This window comes from Lepidochelys kempii, chromosome 8 (genome assembly GCF_965140285.1).
Source record: "Lepidochelys kempii isolate rLepKem1 chromosome 8, rLepKem1.hap1, whole genome shotgun sequence".
Taxonomy (NCBI): Eukaryota; Metazoa; Chordata; order Testudines; family Cheloniidae; genus Lepidochelys; species Lepidochelys kempii.
In genome coordinates, this window is record NC_136387.1 from 73,143,265 (window position 1) to 73,166,247 (window position 22,983).

At 40.6% G+C, this 22,983-nt stretch overlaps 1 protein-coding gene across 2 annotated transcripts; it reads left to right on the forward strand.

Annotated features, from left to right (window-relative positions):
• Window positions 1-735: 735 nt before the first annotated feature.
• ALG14 (ALG14 UDP-N-acetylglucosaminyltransferase subunit) lies at window positions 736-19,985 on the forward strand. 2 transcript variants are annotated; one of them, XM_073356994.2, is made up of 4 exons: window positions 736-994; window positions 4,317-4,468; window positions 5,913-6,035; window positions 18,828-19,985. In XM_073356994.2, exons 1-4 carry the CDS (start codon window positions 862-864, stop codon window positions 19,056-19,058), a joined length of 639 nt encoding a protein of 212 aa, XP_073213095.1. In that variant the 5' UTR covers window positions 736-861; the 3' UTR covers window positions 19,059-19,985. The 2 variants fall into 2 exon arrangements, with proteins under 2 accessions (XP_073213095.1, XP_073213094.1); XM_073356993.2 differs by lacking the exon at window positions 736-994 and adding an exon at window positions 1,455-1,835.
• The last annotated feature ends 2,998 nt before the right edge of the window (window positions 19,986-22,983 follow it).

The following is a 22,983-nucleotide window of genomic DNA, read 5'->3' on the forward strand; positions in this document are numbered from 1 at the left end:
TTTATATAGGTACAAACCTGCTCTGCCTTTTCTTTATGCAAAGTCTATTTCATTGGCTTTTATTTAAAAAGACTCTGGCGTTTGTTTAGGAATGCATATGTAGTTACTTACCTTCAATTGATACCTCTGTGCACTAATTAAAAACAGAACTGCAATAAGGACATTGTTAAAACATTTTCTTGATTACTAAATTTCAGTGGACCTACTGCTTAAGCAGCAACTACACCCACAGAGTTTGCTGGATCAGGCCTTCACCAGTTAGGATATGACACTGCTTTGCAAATGTGAAGCGCTAGACAGACATTTTTATTCCTCCCCCTGAGCGCCCGCTAGCTAAAAAGGACTCCAACTTTCTTCTTAAGCAAGTGTGCTATCCGACCCTGTGTTCAGTGAATACCGGCTGCTCCCAGCTCTGACCTAGCTGGTCCCACTTGCTCACATGCATCCGTCACCCACTGACTCCTTGTCAACCGCGGGCAGGTTCACAGAGCTTTTCACCAGCCCGCAACAACGGCGGCGCTGCAGGGCCCCCGGCGCCTCACACCGAACCCGGGCCTCCAGCTTCAGCTTCCTACTAGCTCACTGCATGGGAGCCCGGCGCCCGCTTCCGCAAGGCGCGCTGGAGAGCGGCGGGTCAGATGCGGGGGGGGGGGGAGCGGAGGCATTCACTGGGGCGCGCGCGGAACGACCTGCCTTGACTTTCCGGGGGGGGGGGGGGCGGGGAGAAGGGAGATGCTCGCTTGCCACATTACGAAGCGCATATACAGAAGCGAGTAAGTTTGAGCTGCTACGGCCCCCGTAGCTTTCGCGTCGTGTCTTCCTTGTTCTTTGGGATTCCGTGTCCGCCCCTGTCGGGCTTTGATGGATGCCCTCCCGGCCGCGCTGGGCGCCGCTGCCCTGCTGCTGCTGCTCCTCACTGTGCGGCTTTTCCTATCGAGGCGGAACAGCAGCCCGCGGACAGCTCCCCTCAGCCTCCTGGTGGTGGCCGGCTCCGGTGAGTAGAGGCGGGCCCGGTCCGGCCGGCAGAGGGCAGCACAGCGCACCGGCAAACTCCCACGGGCTGTCCCCGCCGTGAACTACAGCTTCCAGGGTGGCCTCCGAAGCCCTCGGGAGCGGCGCATGCTGGGACGTGTAGTCCTGTGGGTGGCAGCTGGGCGGCGGGTAGTCTGGGGCATGCTGGGAAGTGTAGTCCTGTGGGTGGCAGCTGGGCGGCGGGTAGTCTGGGGCATGCTGGGACGTGTAGTCCTGTGGGTGGCAGCTAGGCGGCGGGTAGTCTGGGGCATGCTGGGACGTGTAGTCCTGTGGGTGGCAGCTGGGTGGTGGGTAGTCTGGGGCATGCTGGGAAGTGTAGTCCTGTGGGTGGCAGCTGGGCGGCGGGTAATCTGGGGCATGCTGGGACGTGTAGTCCTGTGGGTGGCAGCTGGGCGGCGGGTAGTCTGGGGCATGCTGGGAAGCGTGCTCAAGCCCTGCGCGGCGGTGCTGCTTGGAGCTGTCGTGTTTCCGGGCAACAGCTGTGTCCCGACATGGAGAGCTGGCCGGCGGGGCCTGACTTCTGCGGCAGGGCGCCCGCCTCGGCGGGAGGGCCATAGAGAAGCAAGAGGCAGGGTGGAAAGTGGAGTGAGGTTTGAGGGACAATATGAGGAAACCTGTGGGGGCATTAACAGGGATGCCAGGGTGATGCTTGGAGATGCCCCGGGAGTCATGGGTCATGCTTCGGCAACCAGGTGGGCCAAAGGGCAAAATGCACCTAGGCTGGGGGGGGAGGCTTTTCCTATCGAGGCGGAACAGCAGCCCGCGGACAGCTCCCCTCAGCCTCCTGGTGATGGCCGGCTCCGGTGAGTAGAGGCGGGCCCGGTCCGGCCGGCAGAGGGCAGCACAGCGCACCGGCAAACTCCCACGGGCTGTCGCCGCCGTGAACTACAGCTTCCAGGGTGGCCTCCGGAGCCCTCGGGAGCGGCGCATGCTGGGAAGTGTAGTCCTGTGGGTGGCAGCTTATACCCCACACTACGGCCAGTAATGCTGTTAGTGCGCTGTTGTATGTTTCTGCTGTAATATGCAAGACTACTTCATCCACCACTAGGTGACAGAGTAGTATTTTATTATGTTAAGAGTGTAACTTTTCCATTGCTAGGATTGCAAAAATCAAGCTCCAACAGAGATGGAGCCCTTTCTGTGCTACCATGGTATACTTATTTATTGATAATATTGACATGTATCTCCTGCTGGGCTGGAACTCTGGGGCTGTAATACAGCTTGGCAACACTACACAGCTGTATGGGCAGCATGTGAAGTATAGGATGTGGAGGGAAATTACGTTAAATATGTCTTTTAGGACCTTGCTATGCTTTCAAGGAAATAAACAATAACTGTATCACTTATTCTTAAGGCACAGAAAACTAAGTGTGAAAGACACCCTATACAAGGAAATGTGGGGTTAAGAACAGATGGAATGGGCCTCTTCTGGAATGACAACAGAAGAGTACATAATACAACACACACAAATCTAAAGAGAAGAATTAAGAATGTGGTAGCATCTTTTGCTCCATTTTTAGCTTTTTTTTTTTTTACAAGCCACCTGCAGTGCATACTTAGGTTTTTTACTTATAATTTTTTTTCTTAAACTTCATTTTTGCATACTTTTAAAAAACAAACAAAAAACCACAAGATACATTATATCTGCTATGTGAAAATCACTCTCACATCAAACCCAGTGAAGGATTAAGGTAATTATAAAAATAAATAAACCACACTAATAAAGATACACGATTGAGTTTGAACCTGGGAGCCTCCTCCTATAGTGCCACTATAATAGATTTACATATAAAGATTTTAAACTTTCAATCCCACTACTGATCTAAGGAGATCTCCTTCAGAACACATCCAAAATATACTATGCAAAAATGTAAGTAAAATTGACGATTATGTGTTTTTGCATAGGTGCTGAAATATGGGAGTCTGGATACCATGGTTTTTTTTCTGTCAGTCTCCTGCCATGTATAAATGCCTATGGCATGCATCCTAATGGCATATATTGGGTGTTAGAGTCTTCCAGATGCTATTTGCCACCAGTGAAAATGGACAGCAGCTGCCAGAGTACAACTGGTTTTACTTACTTTAGTTTGGTCTACCTCTGCAATTCCATGGCAGAGTGAAAGTAACTAGAGCCCCAATCCTGCTTCATTTGAGTACATAACTGTTTGCAAGATCAGGGCATAAAATAGTACTGTTCTAGAGACTGATCCTGTATGCCCGAAGGACAGGGAATTCCTGTCAGCTTTAATGAGTGTTGCACTTGCAGCTTACAAGAGTGGGGTCATATTCAGTTTCAGTATTTAACTGGCTATCTGGGTTGTGTGTCTTTGCATATGAGCATAGTGTAACTGTGTGCCTGCTCCTCCTAAAAAGAGAGAAGAACATGCAGGAGGAAGAAAGGAATAAAAATGAGAGGTACCTACATTTTAAGACTGGCCTACCAAAATTTTGGTACCCAAAGTTGTCATGTTATTAATGTATAAATGAGGTTACGTATATAGAGTTGCATGAGGTTCTAATAACAGGCAAATTGACCATTTCAGGGATGATATGATAGTCCTCCAACTGTTATAGTTGTCTTACCTTGACATACAGGACCAAACTCTGTTTTAACCATATTATTAAAATCACTTTACAGCCCAGTGAAGATCAGGCGCTAGATTAGTTACACTGGTAGAAGCTAGTGAAAAGCAGGTGGCAGGGAAGAGTTGGAGTGATACAAGGACATTTGTAATCACAGTATCCCACATTGCTTCCAGATGGCCAGCATAGACCCAAAAGTGTTGGTGCTGGCTGGTAAAGGGATCATGACCTGGAATGGCTTGCATATAGTGATAATGTGTCGAAGGCTTTAAGTCTGACCATAAGACATAGTTAAGACAGGTGTCAAACCCCATCCTCTCTGCAACTGGCAAGTGTGCTATAAACAGGTCAAGATTAAACTGTGCTATAACCAGAACAGTTGGCTCAGCTGTATTTGTGGCATAGACAGGACATTGGAAAACAAAGTCTCTGCAGTATGTCCTCTGTATGGGCCTGGTCCAACTCCCATTTAAAATCAGTGAGTCTTTCAATTAACTTCAGAGAGAGTTGAACTGTCTCCATATTATCTTAACCATCACAAACAGCCCCTAATTAAATTCCCAGCTCTCAGAGGAGGGTAAGTGATGCTAATATTAGCAATGTTTCTTAAAGGAAGAAGTGACCCCCAGCACCATGTTTTCAAATGGAAGTTGCCAAATATTTCATATAATAACTAGCTTCGATGTTTTTTTTCCCCCCAGGAGGACACACAACAGAAATCCTGAGGTTACTCAGCAGTTTGTCCCAATCATACTCTCCTAGACATTACATTTTTGCAGACTCAGATAAGATGAGTGAAGATAAAATACGTACTTTTGAACAAAAAAGAGCTGAAACTTTCTCCAATTCCCAGGTCAGTTAAATACATACTCATAAGAAAGCTTGATCATTTGTACACGATATAGTACAGTAGAACCTCTGAACACCAGCATTACAAACTGACTGGTCAACCACACTCCTCATTTGGAATGGGAAATATGCAATCAGGCAGCAGCAGAGACCAAAAGAAAGCAAATACAGTACAATACTGTGTTAAATGTAAACTACAAAAAAAAAAATAAAGGGAAAGCAGCATTTTTCTTCTGCATAGTAAAGTTTCAAAGCTGTAGTAAGTCAATGTTCAGTTGTAAAACTTTTCAAAGAACCACCATAATGTTTTGTTCAGTGTTACAAACATTTCAGAGTTACAAAGAACTTCCATTCCTGAAATGTTTGTAACTCTGAAGTTCTACTGTAGTTTAAAATCACCTTTTAAAGGATTACTGAAAGACTCTGGCATTTGTTTAGGAATGCATATGTAGTTACTTACCTTCAATTGATACCTAATCTGTTCTATTACCAGCAGGATAGTGAGTTTGTGTGTGTGTTTTTTGGAGGGGCGTGAGGGGGTGAGAGAACCTGGATTTGTGCAGGAAATGGCCCACCTTGATTATCATGCACATTGTGTAGAGAGTTGTCACTTTGGATGGGCTATTACCAGCAGGAGAGTGAGTTTGGGGGGGGGGGGGGGTGGAGGGTGAGAAAACCTGGATTTGTGCTGGAAATGGCCCAACTTGATGATCACTTTAGATAAGCTATTACCAGCAGGACAGCGGGGTGGGAGGAGGTATTGTTTCATGATCTCTGTGTGTATATAAAGTCTGCTGCAGTTTCCACGTATGCATCCGATGAAGTGAGCTGTAGCTCACGAAAGCTCATGCTCAAATAAATTGGTTAGTCTCTAAGGTGCCACAAGTACTCCTTTTCTTTTTGTAAATATTTTTTGAAATCGTGAGTAAAACAACAGAGTATGCTGGCCACTGACTCATTAGATTCTCTTCTTGATTACCTCCGTTTTTACGCTACTGTAAGTCCACTCCCCGTTTACACTTGCAAAAGTCAGAAAATTGTATCTGATGAGTAAAAACACAAAAATGTCTTAACAGTGCTTTGTGTTGTCCACTAGGTGGGGCACTAAGTTAACATACTGCAGATGAAGTTGCTCTTTATGTGTACTTTTATTGAGCTAGAAGTGTTTTAAAGTAATGTGGGATGGGATGAGGGAGCAGAGTTCTGGTATTCTGGTATACAAGACGTATTGTTTTTACAGCACCCCAAAGTGTATTATTCACTTTACACAGCAAGGTCCTTGACCAAAGGGTTTACACTCCAGATTTTAGAAATAACAAGTGCATGTAATAAGGAAACATACAAAATGAACAACAAACAAATGTTTTTATAGTAACATGGATATATATGCTGTCACATATTCTGCAGAAGGAATGTAATTTATTTCAGTTGATCCTACTCTCTTCCAGTTTACCCTTAATCGTATTCCCAGATGTCGGGAGGTGCGCCAGTCTTGGAGCTCTTCAGTACTGACAACACTGTACTCCATACTTTACTCCTTTCCTTTGACTTTCAGACTAAAGCCAGATTTGGTATGTAAAACAAACCTTGTTAATGATGAAATGCTAATCTGTTCTAAACGGGAGTAGCTGTTTGGGATATCAAACCATTAACGAATATACAATATGTGTACGCTTAGGCTTACGGTCCTTACTCAGGTAAAACTCCCATTAAGAAAGGACCACAGGATCAGGCTATAATGGTATGCTAGAACAAAATCCATGCTCCTCCTTACCAATCCAAAATTCTGTGTTTCTAGTTCACAATAGACTAAATTCTTAAACACATAAAGCTGTGTAGTGCTTTCACTCTCTACTATTTAAGATGCCTATGGTATCATCTACAGCGGCAACAGAATTTTGAACTGATGTCAGGGAAGATATTTCTCTGTAGTAGGATATCTGAGTAATACCCTGAACATGCTTAATAGAGAACCTTTGGCATTGTAGTAAGAAGCGCAGTTGTCAAATATGACACCGTGGCCTCACAGTCAGGAACTGCATGTTGGAAAGGACACCCTGCAGATTTCTTAATAGCCACTAAAAAGAAGGGAAGTGTTAAATTTTAGCGTGGAAAATCTACAGTTGGACTCCGTGGCTGGGGACTGGTAAAATATCTGTAGTCCTGTGGCTGTGGAGGATAATAATTATTTACTTTAGCACAAAATGTGGCTTAATTACTTATTGAATGATGTACGGCAAAGACTATTGTATGAAATTTGCCAAATTTAATTGACATACTGTATGTAATTTTACATATTTTACGGTAAAGTAAAATCTTTGTAATTGGCACTTTCAGGTGTCAAGTAAATGGTTGTCCCGATGAAGTGAGCTGTAGCTCACGAAAGCTCATGCTCAAATAAATTGGTTAGTCTCTAAGGTGCCACAAGTACTCCTTTTCTTTTTGCGAATACAGACTAACATGGCTGTTACTCTGAAACCAGTTAAGAAAATTTCTTAGCAGTATGGCATGCATATTCACTGTAATGAATTATTTAGTGTACTAAGCACCTAAGAATATATTAAAGTAAGTTTAAATCTCTTGTCATCCATATTAGAATAGGGATGCAGCAGGAAACAAACATAGGGTTGCACATTAGAAACCTAGGATACCAAAGTATCCCTTTAGGTTTGCAAGGTAACTTGGTAACAAGGTAATTTGTAAGGTAACTCCCTTCTCTTCATGTGTCAGTATATTTATGCCTGCATCTGTAATTTTCACTCCATGCATCTGAAGAAGTGGGGGGGTTTTACCCATGAAAACTTATGCCAAAATACATCTGTTAGTCTTTAAGGTGCCACCGAACTCTTCATTGTTTTTGTGGATAGATACTAACCCAGCTACCCCTCTGATACTTTAGGTTTGCAAGTAACTTAGAAAACTTCATTGAAGCTCATTGCACTCCCTCCATCATGCTGGTAGAAGCTGACACAGTCCAGGTTGCATGTGCTTCTTGATGTTTATCTCTGCAAGGAGTAGGAATGCAGTAGCACAAGCTACCTGCAATCCCTGTTCTTTAGCCTTGAGTGTGGGTGTGGCCCATCTGGGCAGGGAAGGTTCAGACCAAACAGGGATTCAGTACTTCACTTGAGCAGTACATGTCAATAGGGTTCGGACTACATTTTAAAACTGCCCTCTGTTTCTGTATTTCTCTCTTTGGCACAGAGCCTCGAGGCACTTACTGGCAAATCTAGCTTCAGGTGCCCATTTACATGAACTTTTCAACTACATGTCAATTTATTCAATTTTAGAGTCACTAAAATTAATTATTTAGCCTGTTCCCTGGCAATGATCTCATTTAAGCAGATATGCCACTTACCAAAATGTAGATTAGGATGTAACCTATTGTAGTAATTTTTTTCATTTGTCCTCAAATATGTAAATTCATGCTATTTAAAGCCAACGTGTTTCTGTTACTATCACCTAGTGTAATTTAATAAATCATAAGCAGTCACAATTTTGTCATTCTTGGATTTATGAATATATTTAGTAAAGATGCGCCAAACACAAAAATTTGAATTGGAACCAAACTTCCCCAAAGTTAGTGCGCTTGGATTCAGGGTTTTGGTTCTGACCCATCTCTAATATAATCTTCAGTTATCTAGTATACTAATTCTAAATAGTATCAAGATTAACTACATATGCAGTACACTGCAACAAGATAGTTTCTGTAAATCAGTGGTTCTCCACCTCTCCAGACTACTGTATCCCTTTCAGGAGTCTGATTTGTCTTTTGTATCCCCAAGTTTCACTACTTAAAAACTACTTGCTTACAATATCAGACATAAAAATACAAAAGTGTCACAGCACTATTACTGAGAAATTGCTTACTTTCTCATTTTTACCATATAATTATCAAATAAATCAATTGGAATATAAATATTGTACATACATGTCAGTTATAGTATATAGAGCAGTATAAACAAGACATTTGTCTTTATGAAATTTTAGCTTCAACTGACTTAGCTAGTGCTTTTTATATAACCTGTTGTAAAACTAGGCAAATATCTAGATGAGTTGATGTACTCCCTAGAAGACCTCTGCATACCCCCAGGGGTACATGTACCCCGGTTGAGAACCACTGCTGTAAATGATCTGTTTATGGGCCTGATCCTGATCTCATTGGCTTAATTGGTCCAGATAAGTTTGTGTCACAACAAACCTGACACGCAGTTTAAATAAAACAGAAGGTCAAGGAGAAGTCATTGTGGAGCCCCCTGCTGTTCTCTCCACACATTAATTAAAAAAGAAAAGCAAAGAAAAGGTAAAGTGCCTTTTATCCAAATTAAATAGACAGCCTGTAGGAGATCAGAGTAATGAGTACATTAGGAAATTTAATGAATATCTGTTTTATCGAGTTATCATTATGAGTGAAATTGACTGGAAAATCTAACTGAGCAGCTTAATATGCTACCAAAGGAGCCGACATGGAAAATCATATGAGAAGAACACTGTGAAGTAACTAACTGTTATATAATTCAATTGATCCTTTGTTTGTAAGAGGAACTTAAAATAACTGTGATATTTCCTGGTAGAATTGTCAGAACTTGTGTCAAAATTGCTAATTTATTGATAGTTTAGTATACATGTAATGCTTTTAACATTTAAAAAAAAGTCTGTCTTGATAAAATGAATAATAGTTTAAAGAAAGAGTACATCTTTGCCAAGGTCCATAAGCCCTCTGCACTGAAATCCTACACAGTTTTATTTATTAAGAAAATTTAAGAACATTGTAAATTTTTAAACGGCATACATCAGTGATCACTTCAAAATATGTGAGAATAAAAGTTAGAGTGCTTGTAAAGATTATAGAATAGTTATGAGAGCAAAAATAGAGACTAAAATACCTTTTTTGCCTATAAAAAGATTCTAGATGTGCAGTACGTGAAACAATTGCTTATATTTAACTTTCCTTGGGTGAAAATGTGGTTAGTGATCCGCACCTCCCTACATTCTTGGCAGAATATCATGTTCCGTACTTTATAAGACTTAGGAGAGGGGGAAATGAATACTAGAATTGAGTTGACAGCATTTGTGTAAAATTTCTGATATAAAAATCAGCACCCAAATATTACTTTGCTTAGTGTTCCAAAATTTATCAGATCAAGTAAAGAACCAAGTATTTGTAACATTGGAAGCTATAGAGACTTTAGGTTTTATCGGTGTAGGCAAATATTTTTCTGCTGTACTTTCTCTTGGGAAAAAGGAGGAGTTTGGAATACTTCTAAATCATTTATATACAGGAATGACTGATCCTACAAATCCTTGTGCACCTAAAACCCCTGCTGACTTCAGTGGAAGTTTTTAGGAGCATGAGGAATGCAAGATCTGGCCTTCGTGAAGTGAAACATGTCCTGGGCATCAGAAAGTCCCAAATGCAGCAGAACTGCTGCAGTTCCACTCTTCAGTAGGTGGAGAACAAGGAGAATCCTGCAGTGAGCTCCCTGTGTACCGCAAAGGCAAGCTTCGCAGTGGGTAGACTTACGATGGCATAACTAGTGGGTCCATGGACCAAAAAACTATAAGGGAAGCAGCAGACACAGCTGCACTTTTCAGAGTAGCAGCCATGTTAGTCTGTATCCACAAAAAGAACAGGAGTACTTGTGGCACCTTAGAGACTAACACTTGTGTTACGTGCCTTGTCTCTTAGTTGTGGGGAGGATAACATCTCCTTTCATACCTTGCCTCGGGCTCGTGGCAAAGCCCTGTAGCTTGTGCTTTGTGCTAGGGAGCAGAGTTCAGCATCCTATCCTGAAGTCATTAGGAGTTGAGGATGCTGAACAATTCTCAGGAGGCCTTTCCAGCTCAGGTGCTTGGTTTGAAAAAAAAAAAAAGAAAAAGAAAAAGCATTTTTCATAGATTAGATCTAATCCTTTTCAGACATATTCTGTGGCTAAGATTTTCAAAAGTGACTAGTGATTTTTGTTATCAAACTTGAGACATCTTAGAGGGGCCTGATTTTTAGAGCACAGTGCTCATCGTTTTTTGAAAATTACATCCCTTTAAAGTGTTGTATCAACCAAAATCACAAGTCACTTCTCAAAATCTTGACCTATATTTTTATATCCAAGTACAATACCTTAGAAATAATTAAGCATTGTAAGATGCCCAGTTCTTAAGCGAGTTAAGTTCACCATAACAAACGTAGATAAAGCCTCACACAATGAAACTGTATATGAAAGGAGACCGTTATTTCACTTAGCTAAGATTTTTCCATTCTCTGTACTATGTTCAAAATGTCTTAAGTTCACAGCACTTGAGCAAGTTGCTATGATGGACAATAAGTTATTGTTCCTTTATATCATGATTCTCATTAGATCTTTGTGGTAAGCCTTTCCTATTTTTCACTTTTTAAACAAGTGCACTGTGTGTGATTCTGCTAGTAAGGGGAATCTGGTAACTTGTTTTGTGTGCCAAAGCATTCCGCCCCACCCCCCATAGTTTGTCTGGTACTGTACTGTTTTTATATTATGTCTCATCTATTATTATCCTTTTTTAGATAAAAAACACTTAACATGTTCAACAGAAACCAAAGTAGGAAAAGGGTCAGCTGTGTAAGTTGCACAGTATATAAAAGGAAGGAAAGTTTAACAACACAAAATTAAGTCTAAGTTCTCTTCCGGGATTTACTAAAACATGGGGGAGTCTTCTGTTCTTTGTTTAATACTTTACACTTATATAGAACTTTTCATCTTCAAAGCACAGGGAAGGAGTGGGGGCAGAAAACCTAACTGGCTTCAAGACTGAGCTTGATAAATTTATGGAAGCGATGGTATGATGGGACTGCCTACAATGGCATGTGGCCCATCGGCGGCTACCAGTAGCAAAAATCCCCAATGCCCAGAGATGGGACACTAGACGGGGAGGGCTCTTGAGTTACCTGGGAAAGAATTCTCTGTAGTATCTGCCTGTTGGGTCTTGCCCACATGCTCAGGGTCTAACTGATCACCATATGTGGGGTTGGGGAGGAATTTTTCCCCAGGTCAGATTGGCAGAGACTGAGGGGGCTTTTTGCCTTCCTCTGCAGCATGGAGCACAGGCCACTTGCAGGTTTAAACTAGTGTAAATGGTGAATTCTCTGTAACTTGAAGTCTTTAAACCATGATTTGAGGATGTCAGTAACTCAACCAGAGGTTTGGGGTCTATTACAGGAGTGGGTGGGTGAGGTTCTGTAGCCTGAAATGTGCAGGAGGTCAGACTAGATGATCATGATGGTCCTTTGTGACGTTAAAGTCTATGAGTCACTTTACCATTGTTGACCAGTTCTTACAACAACATTACCAATTACATAAGTCAGGTCTCCAGAGGGAGACAATGTTAGGGTTAAGGATAGAGCTGGGTTCCTGGCTCCCAGTCCTATGATCAGCCTCTAGATTTAACTTCTTTCTAGGTATAAATCTATCTCACTCATCCTCTACCTCATGAAAATAATTAGTGTTTTACTTTTCCACACATCACATAGTTTTATATGTAGCATATCAATTGCTATCTTATGAACATGTTTATATGCATATAACAAAAGTCACACTTAACTACCTCAAAAATACCTTTTTCAAAGTTTCTGATCCATGCTAATGAAAGCCACATTGACAATTGTGTTTTTTAAAGTTCAATTGTAGGGTCGTTGTCAAGCAAGCATATGTATATACAGTTTTTAGGTTTTATTATTCTTTTTTCTCCTTGGAAGGTTTACTTTTTGCCCACCCTAGTCAAAAGAACTTCTTAATGCTATTTTTATAAGCTCCACATATTGTAATTTGCTGTTACGTATTATAAAACTTTTTATTTAAGTATTTTTATATAGCTCCCAACAGTACAGCATATGGGTGCCTCAGTTAAAAACATGTAGTTAAAATAAACTGCATACAATAATACTGCACACAAATGGTAGACAGACTGCAGCTGCTTTGGTACAGTGGCTGCCTTCTCTAAGGAATATCTGTTTTCTGAAAATTAATTCCAGAGTCTAGTTAGCCAGTTGTACCTTACTAGAGGGCCCGAAAGGCCACTAAATTGTGGCTCTGGTGATCTGTTTGATGTAGTGAGTTCCATAAGTGAATGTGAAAGTCCTCCACTGAAAAATGCTGTGGGCTAAAAAGTTTGGTCACTTTCAGTCATTTTAATTTCTTGATTTCATTGAGGATCCTGGTTTATTTTGGTAATTCTCTTCTTTTTCTCCATGGAAACTGTTTTTTGGCATTTCTTACCAATCCTCCTTTGAGAATACTAAGACAAACAACTAAAACACTTTTAAAGTAGTCCCTGTCTGTCAGTCTATAACAAGTTAGTAATATTTTTAAAGGCCCTATTTTTTTCTTGCTGACTTCTTATTCCTTTTGTACTTGAAACTTTTCTTACAATTTCTTAAATGAAGCCACAAAGCTCTTTTTAAAAAACAAAAACAAAAACAAAAAAACTGGAATTTTGCCTTTTTTGATTCTTTCTTATGTATAAAAAGAGGATCTCCAGATTTTTTCCCCCTTTGTTTCTTATTCCCTTCCTTCACTCCCCCTGCACTTGTTTTTTACCTTTAGAATATCAAGAATGTGAATTTGGGACTTCCCTAGTGTTGCTGGAGGACCATGGGAAGATCTCAGAAGTTTATTGTGAGCTTTCACACTTTAACTGAAGTGGCTGTGGTGTTAAAGATTCAGCAAATACTTCTTTTTCCCCCCAAATACATCAATTTGCCATTGAACTGTGTCAACAAAATCAAGGAGTTTTTAAGTAGTCTTACAAAATCTGTTCTCTGCACAGATCCTCAGCTTTCAATCTCTTGGCTCTTCAGAGATAAGTCTGGTTTTTTTTTCAGTAATTCTACAGTTTTCCAATCTAAATAGGTCCTACAGAAATTTCTAATATAAAAACCAAAACAACATTCAGGCCTCCACTGTTAATTATAATGAAGCAAAAGACCCCAGCCCATTGTTTTTCCCTTTAAACTCTTGTTAAATTGTCCTTTAATTTTTATTGTCCAGTGATAAGGTTTCACTGCAGATAAGCAATGCCATGTCAAAATTAGCATTAAAACAAAGAACCAATTGACAGGCCTTTTTCATTTATAATAAAATGATAGAGCATGACATTGCTTTATCCATCCATGAGGATACTGTTTATCCATCCATGGATACGGTTTCTGAAGGTTAAAGAGCAGTATTTCGTCTGGATCTCTTGCTGTTTTGGTGCACTGGCATGATGTAATGAGTTGTGATAGTTACCTATTTTACGGTATTTAATAAGCAGTGATCAAATACCAAATTTATAGAAGTGACTATCTGACTTATCATTAAGATTTAACCCTTTCACCCTAGCCTGTATCTTTTTTATAATAATCACTATAACATTAAAACTATATTAGGTACTTTACAGACAAATTTGAAGACAAGGGGTAAAATTTTCATAAGTGCCTAAGTCCCATTTTCAAAAGTGACTTGGGAATACAAGTCTTACTGACTTTCAATGGCAGTTCAGCTCTTAGGGTTATATTTTTAAAGATATTTAGACACCTGTACATTGAGTTAGCTTTGAATCACCCTGGTGGCACAAAGATGTCTGGAATCTTTGGGTGACACAGAGCCACTATAGCACTCTTCTGCCACCACCACTCCCATCCTGGTTTATTGTGCAAGCAACGAATTGGGAAACGGAGATATGGCCAATGCTTTCTTAGGCCTGGCTTATCCCCAGTTGCTATAACATCCCTTGGGGGTCCATTATCAACATAAATGGGAGAAGCCTGAAGCCTGCTCTAAGTCATAGGCCATTATGGAGAAGCTAAATGAATTATTTGCATCAGTCTCCACTGCAGAAGATGTGGGGGAGATACACACATCAGAGTTATTCTTTTTGGGCAACAAATTGGAAGTACTGTCACAAACTGATGTGTCAATAGAAGAGATTTTAGAACAAAAAATAAACTGAATAGTAATAAGTTACCAGTACCAGATGGTATTCACCCAAGAGTTCTAAAGAAACTAAAATATGAAATTGCAGAACTGCTCATTGTAGTATGTAACTAGCTCTGAAGTTAGCGTCCATACCAGATGACTGGAACTAAGAAGCCATGGGATAAGAGGGAAGGTATTACCTCACCACCTTGTCTCTCTAATATCCTGGAACCAACATGCTAAAAACACCACTGCAAATTAATGAAATTATTCAAGATTGTTAACTCCTTGCATTCTGCTTTGGACTTACAGAGGGCTCTCTTAAAACTAGGTGACTGGGCAACAAAATGGCAGATGAAATTCAATGTTAAGTGCAAAGAAATGCACTGTGGGGGGTGAATTCCACTATATATATATATATATATACACATACACACAATGATGGGTTCTAAATTATCTGTTACCACCCAATAAAGAGGTCTTGGAGTCACCGTGGATAGTTTTCTGAAAACTTCTGCTCAAGGCACAGCAGCAGTCAAAAAGGCTAACTGTATGTTAGGAAAGGGATAGAAAATATAATGCTACTATATAAATGCGCCCACACCTTTAATATTGTGTCTAGTTCTGGTTGCCCCCTCTCAAAAAAATATAGTGGAACTGGAAAAGGTTTAAAGACGGGCAACAAAGGTGATCAAGGGTATGGAACGGCATCCATTTGTGGAGATACTAAAAAAGTTAGGGCAGTTCAGTTTAGAAAAGAGATGGCTAAGGGTGGGATATGATAGAGGTCTATAAAATCATGAATGGTGTGGAAAAAAGTATTACTTACATTTTCATGCAATACAAAAAATGGGTCACTTCATGAAATTAACAGGCAGCAGGTTTAATACAAATATGAGGAAGTACGTTTTCACACAGTGCACAACTAACCTGGGGCACTCATTGCCATGAGATGTTGTAATGGCCAAAAGTATAACTGGGTTCAGAAAAGAACTGGATATGTTCAATGACTATTAGCTAAGATGATCAGGGACGCAACCCTGTGCTTGGGGCAACCCTAAACGTCTGACTACCAGAAGCAGGGAATGGAAGATGGGTGGATCACTCCATAATTGCCATGTTCTGTAGTCTTCCCCTAAAGCTGTGTTGGTGACAGGATACTGTGCAAAATGGACCATGGTCTGACTCAGTATGGCAGCTTTTATGTTCTTATGCCAGGAGCTAGTCAAGCAACCGGACAGCCTCAGAGTTGAGTGCACAGTTGTCTTCAATTCACTGTGTACACCACCTCCAAGTTATGATGAGCATTATCCTGACAAGTAGCAGAATCTATCCCAGAATACAGAAAAGCAATGAATTTCTCTGATATTGTCAGGCTCACAAAGAGCAAACTCTGTGGAATTTTCTAACAGAAATAAGAGAGCAATAGCTATTGATAGGTCTTACATTAATTTTTCAAATTTCTACTAAGGTTGTAGGGGCTTTGTTGCCCTCCTTTTGATTACTGAATTTTATGAACCTCAGAAGAGCTGAAATATGTAATTAAAGGTATAAATTGGAAAAATAAACTAAGTAAATATAATAACTCGCAAGTTCTCTGCTTTTGTTGGTTTTGTTTTAGCCCTTTGTCTGACATTTAATCTTTGTACGGCTGTGAGCTGTTTTCTGTGTTTTAGCTAGTAAATGTCATTCATTCTAGTACATTGTTGCATTCACTTACACTAAAGCAGCTTTCATTTGCAGTGGCTGCCATGTGTCAGAGTTCACTCTGTGCTAGTTTTGGGGAGGGGGAAACTACAGGTCCAGCTTGATGCCTTTCAACAGCCATAGAAAATGCCGCAAAACAGGTAAAGCAGTATTAAGTCAAAGTGTTTCGCTGCTGCCCTTAGGATTCTGAATAGCAGAGATCAAATTGACCAGATTATGCTGCTGCTGCAGTGCTGTGGGCTAGTCTACACTGGCGATGCTAAAGTGCTGCTGTGGCAGCACTTTAACGTGGCTTGTGGGGTCGTGGCGCAGCGACGGGAGAGAGCTCTCCCAGCGCTCTAAAAAACCCACCTCTGTGAGGGGCATAGCTGCCAGCACAGGGAGCGCAGCTCCCAGCACTGGGGCACTGTTTACACTGGCACTTTATAGCGCTGAAACTTGCTGCGCTCAGGGGGGGTGTTTTCATATCCCTGAGCAAGAAAGTTGCAGCGCTGTAAAGTGCTAGTGTAGACAAGCCCATTGTCTGTGTGCAGACTCAGAAAGAGAGTATCAGTTTACACTTAATTCACATTTGGAAGATTTTCTTTGTAACCATTAGGGGGTAGAATTTTTTTTAAATGAAAGCTTAAGTTCTGCAGACTTCAACATTCATTCTCAACAGCTTGGAGAGTGGATTTTCAAACCCTGGCGTAGGTACTCAATATTTAGCACAGCAGCAGTTTTGAAAATACAGCATATTATTTTGATTTTAAAAATCTAATATGTAGAGTTGTTCTCAACCGACTCTCATCTTAACCAGATTTGGGCTAGTATGAAAAGAATTCCACTGTAATTGTATTATACAAATATATTGGTATTTTGTTACTGCTTACATGTAACAAAAACATTTCATGGTTAATTGGGGCAATGCATAATACTCAGTACTTCTGACTTATTATTTCAAAGATTAAGAGAGTATAAAAAGTGTTACCCATTAAACTCTCTTTCCCCACTGTAAATGTTAATGAAACTCAAATGTGAATAATTAATTTCTGTAAGAACCACACTAAAAAGTGACATTAATTTATTTTGCATATAAGCTTGGTGGCTTATTTTTTCTCCCACGAGAAAATGTTGTCCTAAACTGTGTCATCCAAAGACTCCCAGATGTCTCTCAAACTTACTATATGTAACTTTCTACCCAAAAAAGTCTTTAAGAGTTGGAGAACTGGGAAAACAAAATTTAAGTGCCTAAAATAAGTATATTTCACACAAACTTTAATGGTCTGATCCTGAGAGTGCTGAATTAATGGGAGTTGCGTGTGTTTTTAATTAGTTTTGCTGACTGGAGCAGGGGACAGGGAGCCAAGACTCCCAGGTTCTGTGTTCCTGGGTACGGGACAGCTGTTCGATCTTAGCTAAGTCACTTTTGGCCAGAATTTTTACACGTGAGTGCCTAAAGTTTGGCACCTAAATATCAATTTAGGTGCCAAACTTTAAGTACTTAAATAAAAGTGGCCTGTTTTTAAGATGTACTGAGCACCTGTAGGTGTGAGAAATGCAGGACTGAGTCTATAACACAAATTATGTGACCCTATTATCTAAAATTATTCCTATTTTATATTACATCCCAGGGAAATAAAGTTGTTTTAGCCATAATAAAACACAGTGTCTCCATTATTTACCAAACAATCTGCAACTGTTCCAAATGTGCTGATAACAGTCTCATTCAGTTTGGTAACCCTGACCCCTGCCCCTGGAATCAGGCTACTTTTACTTAGGAAACTAATGGCTAGCCTACACTGGCAACGCTAAAGCCACCTCCACAAGAGGCACGGCTCCCAGCGCTGGTGCACTGTTTACATTGGCACTTTACAGCGCTGAAACTTATTGCGCTCAGGGGGGTGTTTTTTCATACCCTTGAGCAAGAAAGTTGCAGCGCTGTAAATTGCCACTGTAGACAAGCCCTTAATGTGGGTTAGATGGCTAAAGGCATCCTAGTTTGAAAATGTTGGCTTAAACCTCTCTGTGCCTCATTTTACCAATCTGTAAAATAGAAATAATCTTTATTTCATTAGAGTAATTAATGTTTGTAAGGCACAGAGCCTCTGATGACAAGTGCAAAGCATTATTATTAATTATATGCATGTAGCTACAAAAGAGCATAATGGTAACAAGTTTTGGTAAAAACTCCCAAGTGCTTACTAGAAAACCCCCAATAATTCAGCAGATCAGCTAAAAAGCCTGATAAAAGCCCCAATTCGGCAAAACATTTAAGCATGTACTAAGTGTTTTGCTGACTCAAGGCCAAAATTCAGGAGGTTTATAACTATATTGCCAGTTTCAAGAAATCCTAATTAAACTCTTCAGGCTTTATTGTACCCTAAGCCCATGCAGGGAACTCCTGTTATCATCAATGAAAGCTCTGCCTGAGGCCAGTATTTGACCCCTATGTTTTGCTAGTAGTGTTCCTGAAAGCTATCGAATTTTGATCCCTACACAAAAAAGTCCCTTCTAGGAAAGGAGCAACATCTCCCACCTTACGACAACATTTGACATTTAAAATATGTTTTTTGGCAGCTGTTTGTTTTCTTGTAAGCCCTACTGTAAATTTGCCTTTTCTTTTTGTTTAGTTTTAATAAATGTCTAAGTTTTATACATGTAATAGTTTATGGAAACATCTAAGGTCTCTATACAGTATAAGAAAATCTGATATTTGACTTTTGTTCTTAAATATTTTGTTTCTCTTAGATACTGTGCAATGGACCAGGAACATGTGTTCCTGTCTGTATATCTGCCCTTCTTCTTGAGATACTGGTGCTAAAGAAAGTTATCATTGTATATGTAGAGAGCATCTGCCGAGTGGAAACTTTATCCCTGTCTGGAAAAATTCTTTACTACTTTTCGGATTACTTCATTGTTCAGTGGCCTGCTCTGAAGACAAAATATCCCAAGTCTATATATCTTGGTCGAATAGTGTGACAACAAAAGACAAACTTTCTTTGTAATGAATTCACATTTCTGCAGGTAGCTCCTCTTAATGCTTAAAGGAATATATTTATTTTTTCCACAGGTACTTGATTTGAGATTTACTGGTTGTTGCAAACCAAATGTATAAGTCAAACAGCCAAGACTTGAAAGCCGACTGCAATAAAGAGTTACATTAAAAAAAAAAAAGTTATTTCTGCATACACATTTGTTGCCATCATGTGGATTTATTCACCAGCTTCCCTTCACACTTGTAAGGGAATAGCATTGAATCATCTCAGTCCCAGGTTTCAGCTAATTGTCTTGTGACATAAACAGGAAGATTTGTCTACAAATAAATATAAGAGTTTGTCTGAATTGTAGCATTTCCTATAAGGAAACTTTCTGTAGTATTCTAAAGGGTAAAAAACATGGTCTTGTTGTAATACAACAGACTGTTTCCTGTATGCAAGCAGCAAAGTGCCTAGCGAATCTTTGGAATATAAAGAAAACAGTTATATTAAGTTGGCTTCCATACAATTAGCACTCTACAGTCTTCCAAAACTCTGGACATTAAATCAGCATCATTTTTTCTCTTGATTTGTCAAAGCTGCTTCTGCTATCCAAAACATACCTCTTGTTTAAATTAAGATAAATAAGACGGTGACAGATATTCTGAGAGAGATGCAGTATTTGTATAGTCGAAAGATACACACTTCAAAATGTACATAAAAATATCCTTCGCAGCTTTCCATCATAGAGAAAACTGTCACAGTGGAGTATTGAGCTGTTTGGCCCAGTTTGCTGCTACGTGTATTAACAATGGCAATAGAAATGGGGAAAAATACCTCTCTTGCTTGGTGAATTTGATTTCTGTATATTTTGTTTTGTCTGTTTAAGAAAAGAATCTCTTTATTTCAGCAATACAATGCACATTTAATAAAAAAGGTTTTTTTCATGGAAAATGGCACTTCATATCCGACAACATTTAAAAAATTATTTTGTGGGAGAATGAAGTATGTGTAAGTGTACTTTAGTCTTTCAAGTTCATCTGGCAAAATGTAGTCCTATACAATGTTCCATGCATAAAGAAATATAAACACATCTGTCATCTGTAGATATACACACACGTATGTTTCTGGCTAGAAAAACACATACAGAGAAGAAAGCTCATAGAAGAGTGGAAATGCTTTATAGAGAATGTATGAACTGACTACAAGGAGGCCAAGCAGCAGCTCCGCAAGCAACCACGTGGGGATAAAGTTCTGAGGCCTTTTCCACTACACCAGAGGTCAAAAAAGTCATGGAGGTTATCTTGGTAACTAGAGCAAGGATTGGTTTATTTCCACAGAAATAGTGGTGCCTGCTTTTTGGAAATAAGGGTGTGAGGAGACATTTAACCTGTTCCCTGGAAAAAGTATCCTGGTATGCTAAGTCCTGTATGAGGGCCAGGTGTTGCATCCCATCTGCAGGTTTAATAATTCTTAGTGGGGGGAGGAACATAATTGCAAAGATTCCATTAATTTGGTCACTAATGTGTTTCAGAACCCTATATATTTTACAGGGTCTTAACATAGACAGTGACTTAACACAAAAGGAATGCTAATGGATTAGAGTTTTGTATGAAGACATCTTTGTGCAGTTTGTATGGATCACCACTTAGGTCCTTGAAAATGACCTGATGTGAGTTATGATGATATGTGTAAGTTTTTCCCTTGGTAACTGGAATGAGGACCATGTTATCAGGACTTTCTGCACAGTTGTAGATTGGTAAGAAGGGAGACACTGTTTTATTATGGCTAAAACTACTTCGTTTTATAGAAGCGTTACCTAACTTATTCTGTGAGCTGGATGCCGCCCTCTACTGCAGTAAGGCACTCGAGTTGAGGGGGGAGAGGGCATAGGGACCCTCTTCCCCTGCTCCCTGTAAAAGCAGCAGTGCAGGATCTCTCCCTAGAGCAGCGGTCCCCAAACTTTTGAAGGTTGTGCTCCCCATTACCCATATCCAGCTCTGGGGTGAGTGGGGGGAGACGATGGACGGGGTGAGTGGGGGGAGACGATGGATGGGGCAAGGGGGCCAAGGCTGGGGCCACAGCTGGGAGCGCGGCTGCAGCCACGAGTGGATCTGTGGCTGGAGCCAGGCCAGGAGTGGTAACATGCCGAGGCTGGGGACGGGGCCAGGCGTAGGGCTGGGAGCCAGGGACATGTCTGGGAGCAGGACAGGAGCAGAGCTGGGGAAGGGAGTGCTGGGTAATGGTCCTCCCTCCTTTGTGGGGGCTGGGTTGGGCCCTGCTGTGCCGATGCATGTTCCTTCATGCCCCCCTGGGGGGGCATACCCCACACTTTAAGGGACCTTCCGCCCTAGAGCTTAAAAGCCCACAAAAGGACTCAATGAGTGTTCCCTCTTATGCACCATGTCCTCAAGGCAGTATGGTCTGTTGATGAGAGGGTATGTCCAGTTCCCAGGCTTACTAGTATATATATACACCACAATCAGGAACATGCACTGCTGGGGTCACATGCTGTTCCTATTTAGAGCAGCAGAAAAGTGTACACCACCACACCTCGTACAAGCTCACCCCATAGACTCCTTGGGTAAGTAGGAGTTGTAGACTGGTGGGTGTATTATGAGCAACCTTGTTCCCGTTTCCAGCATGCCCAGGGCAGGATTTTACCTTCTGTATGGATTATCAAATGCTGTGTGGATGAACTGTGTCTTTGACGGAAGCCTTCAACAAAACTTGCTTTAGTAATCATACCAGGTACAACAAAGAGGAGGAGTGTTCCTGGCTTTAACTGTGTTAAGGGAAATTTTGTAATCAATTAAATCTTTTCAAGGAAAAAAACAAACCTCAAATGACTGTTCTAGTTCTCAAAAAACCTTGCAGAGCTGAAGTAAATTAGCATTCTCGCCTTTTGTTTGTAGTAGGTGGGTATAACCAAACTATCATTTTAAAAGAAAATCACATTCTTCCTGCTTTCAGCAGTGAAACATTGTGCTAATGCTCCACTCCAAAGACTTAAAATTAAGTGAATGTGTGAAGTGATTTTACTTGATTCTCTTTTGCTGTATTTATTTCCCCTTAAATAAACCTTGACATTCAGATAGACAACTTTGTACCATATACACGCCTGAGCGTGATGAAATTGTCATTAAGCTCTGAACCCAAATTAGTAGTTGTTACTTGATTCCAACAGGAGGAGAGAAGGGAAGGGAAAGGGTCGGTATTTAGTGAAATGTAAGTATTTAGTGAAAACACAGAATAATTTTTTAATCCCTCCCTGCTCTCTACCTCAGTTAAGGCACCAAAATCTGCATTTTTGCCCACAGTGCTCCTATTGTACCTGTTAGTACATGAGTGTGGAAAGTAGATCACAGGGAAACCACAACACAGTTGGCTGGTGTTAGGGAGGGTTATTTAGATGTAGGGATGCTTCCCTTCTTTCAAAAAATGAGAATATAGATAAATGCAGATTTGAAACAAAATGGAGCAGAAAGTACATTTTTAAAGAAAAAATATGACTTTATGGAAATATCGTTCCCAGAGTTGGCAAAAGATTCAGAAAGGAATGAAAAGCATGCAAAAGATTTCTTCATTCAGTTTGGGCCTGGGAGCCAAATTTGAAAGGAGGCATAGTTTTCATGGTGGGTAACCCAGAGGTTTATAATCCGACAAGTATGCTAGATGTTTAGAATGAATGATCTCTGTTTTCACTTGGTTGTCATCCTGCAGGAGCATATGCTAGGAGCAGCTAGAATGCGCCGCTCATTCCAAAATGCAATGAACTTTCTAAAAATTCTTGCTCTGATCCTACTTCCCCTCTCTCCCCACCCACTGCAAAAGCTAGGTGCCACTTAGATCATAATAAGAATGATAACAAAGAAAGGATGAGGAGTTATAGAGTTTGAAAGATGACTTCTGAGATGTGCCCCAAAAAC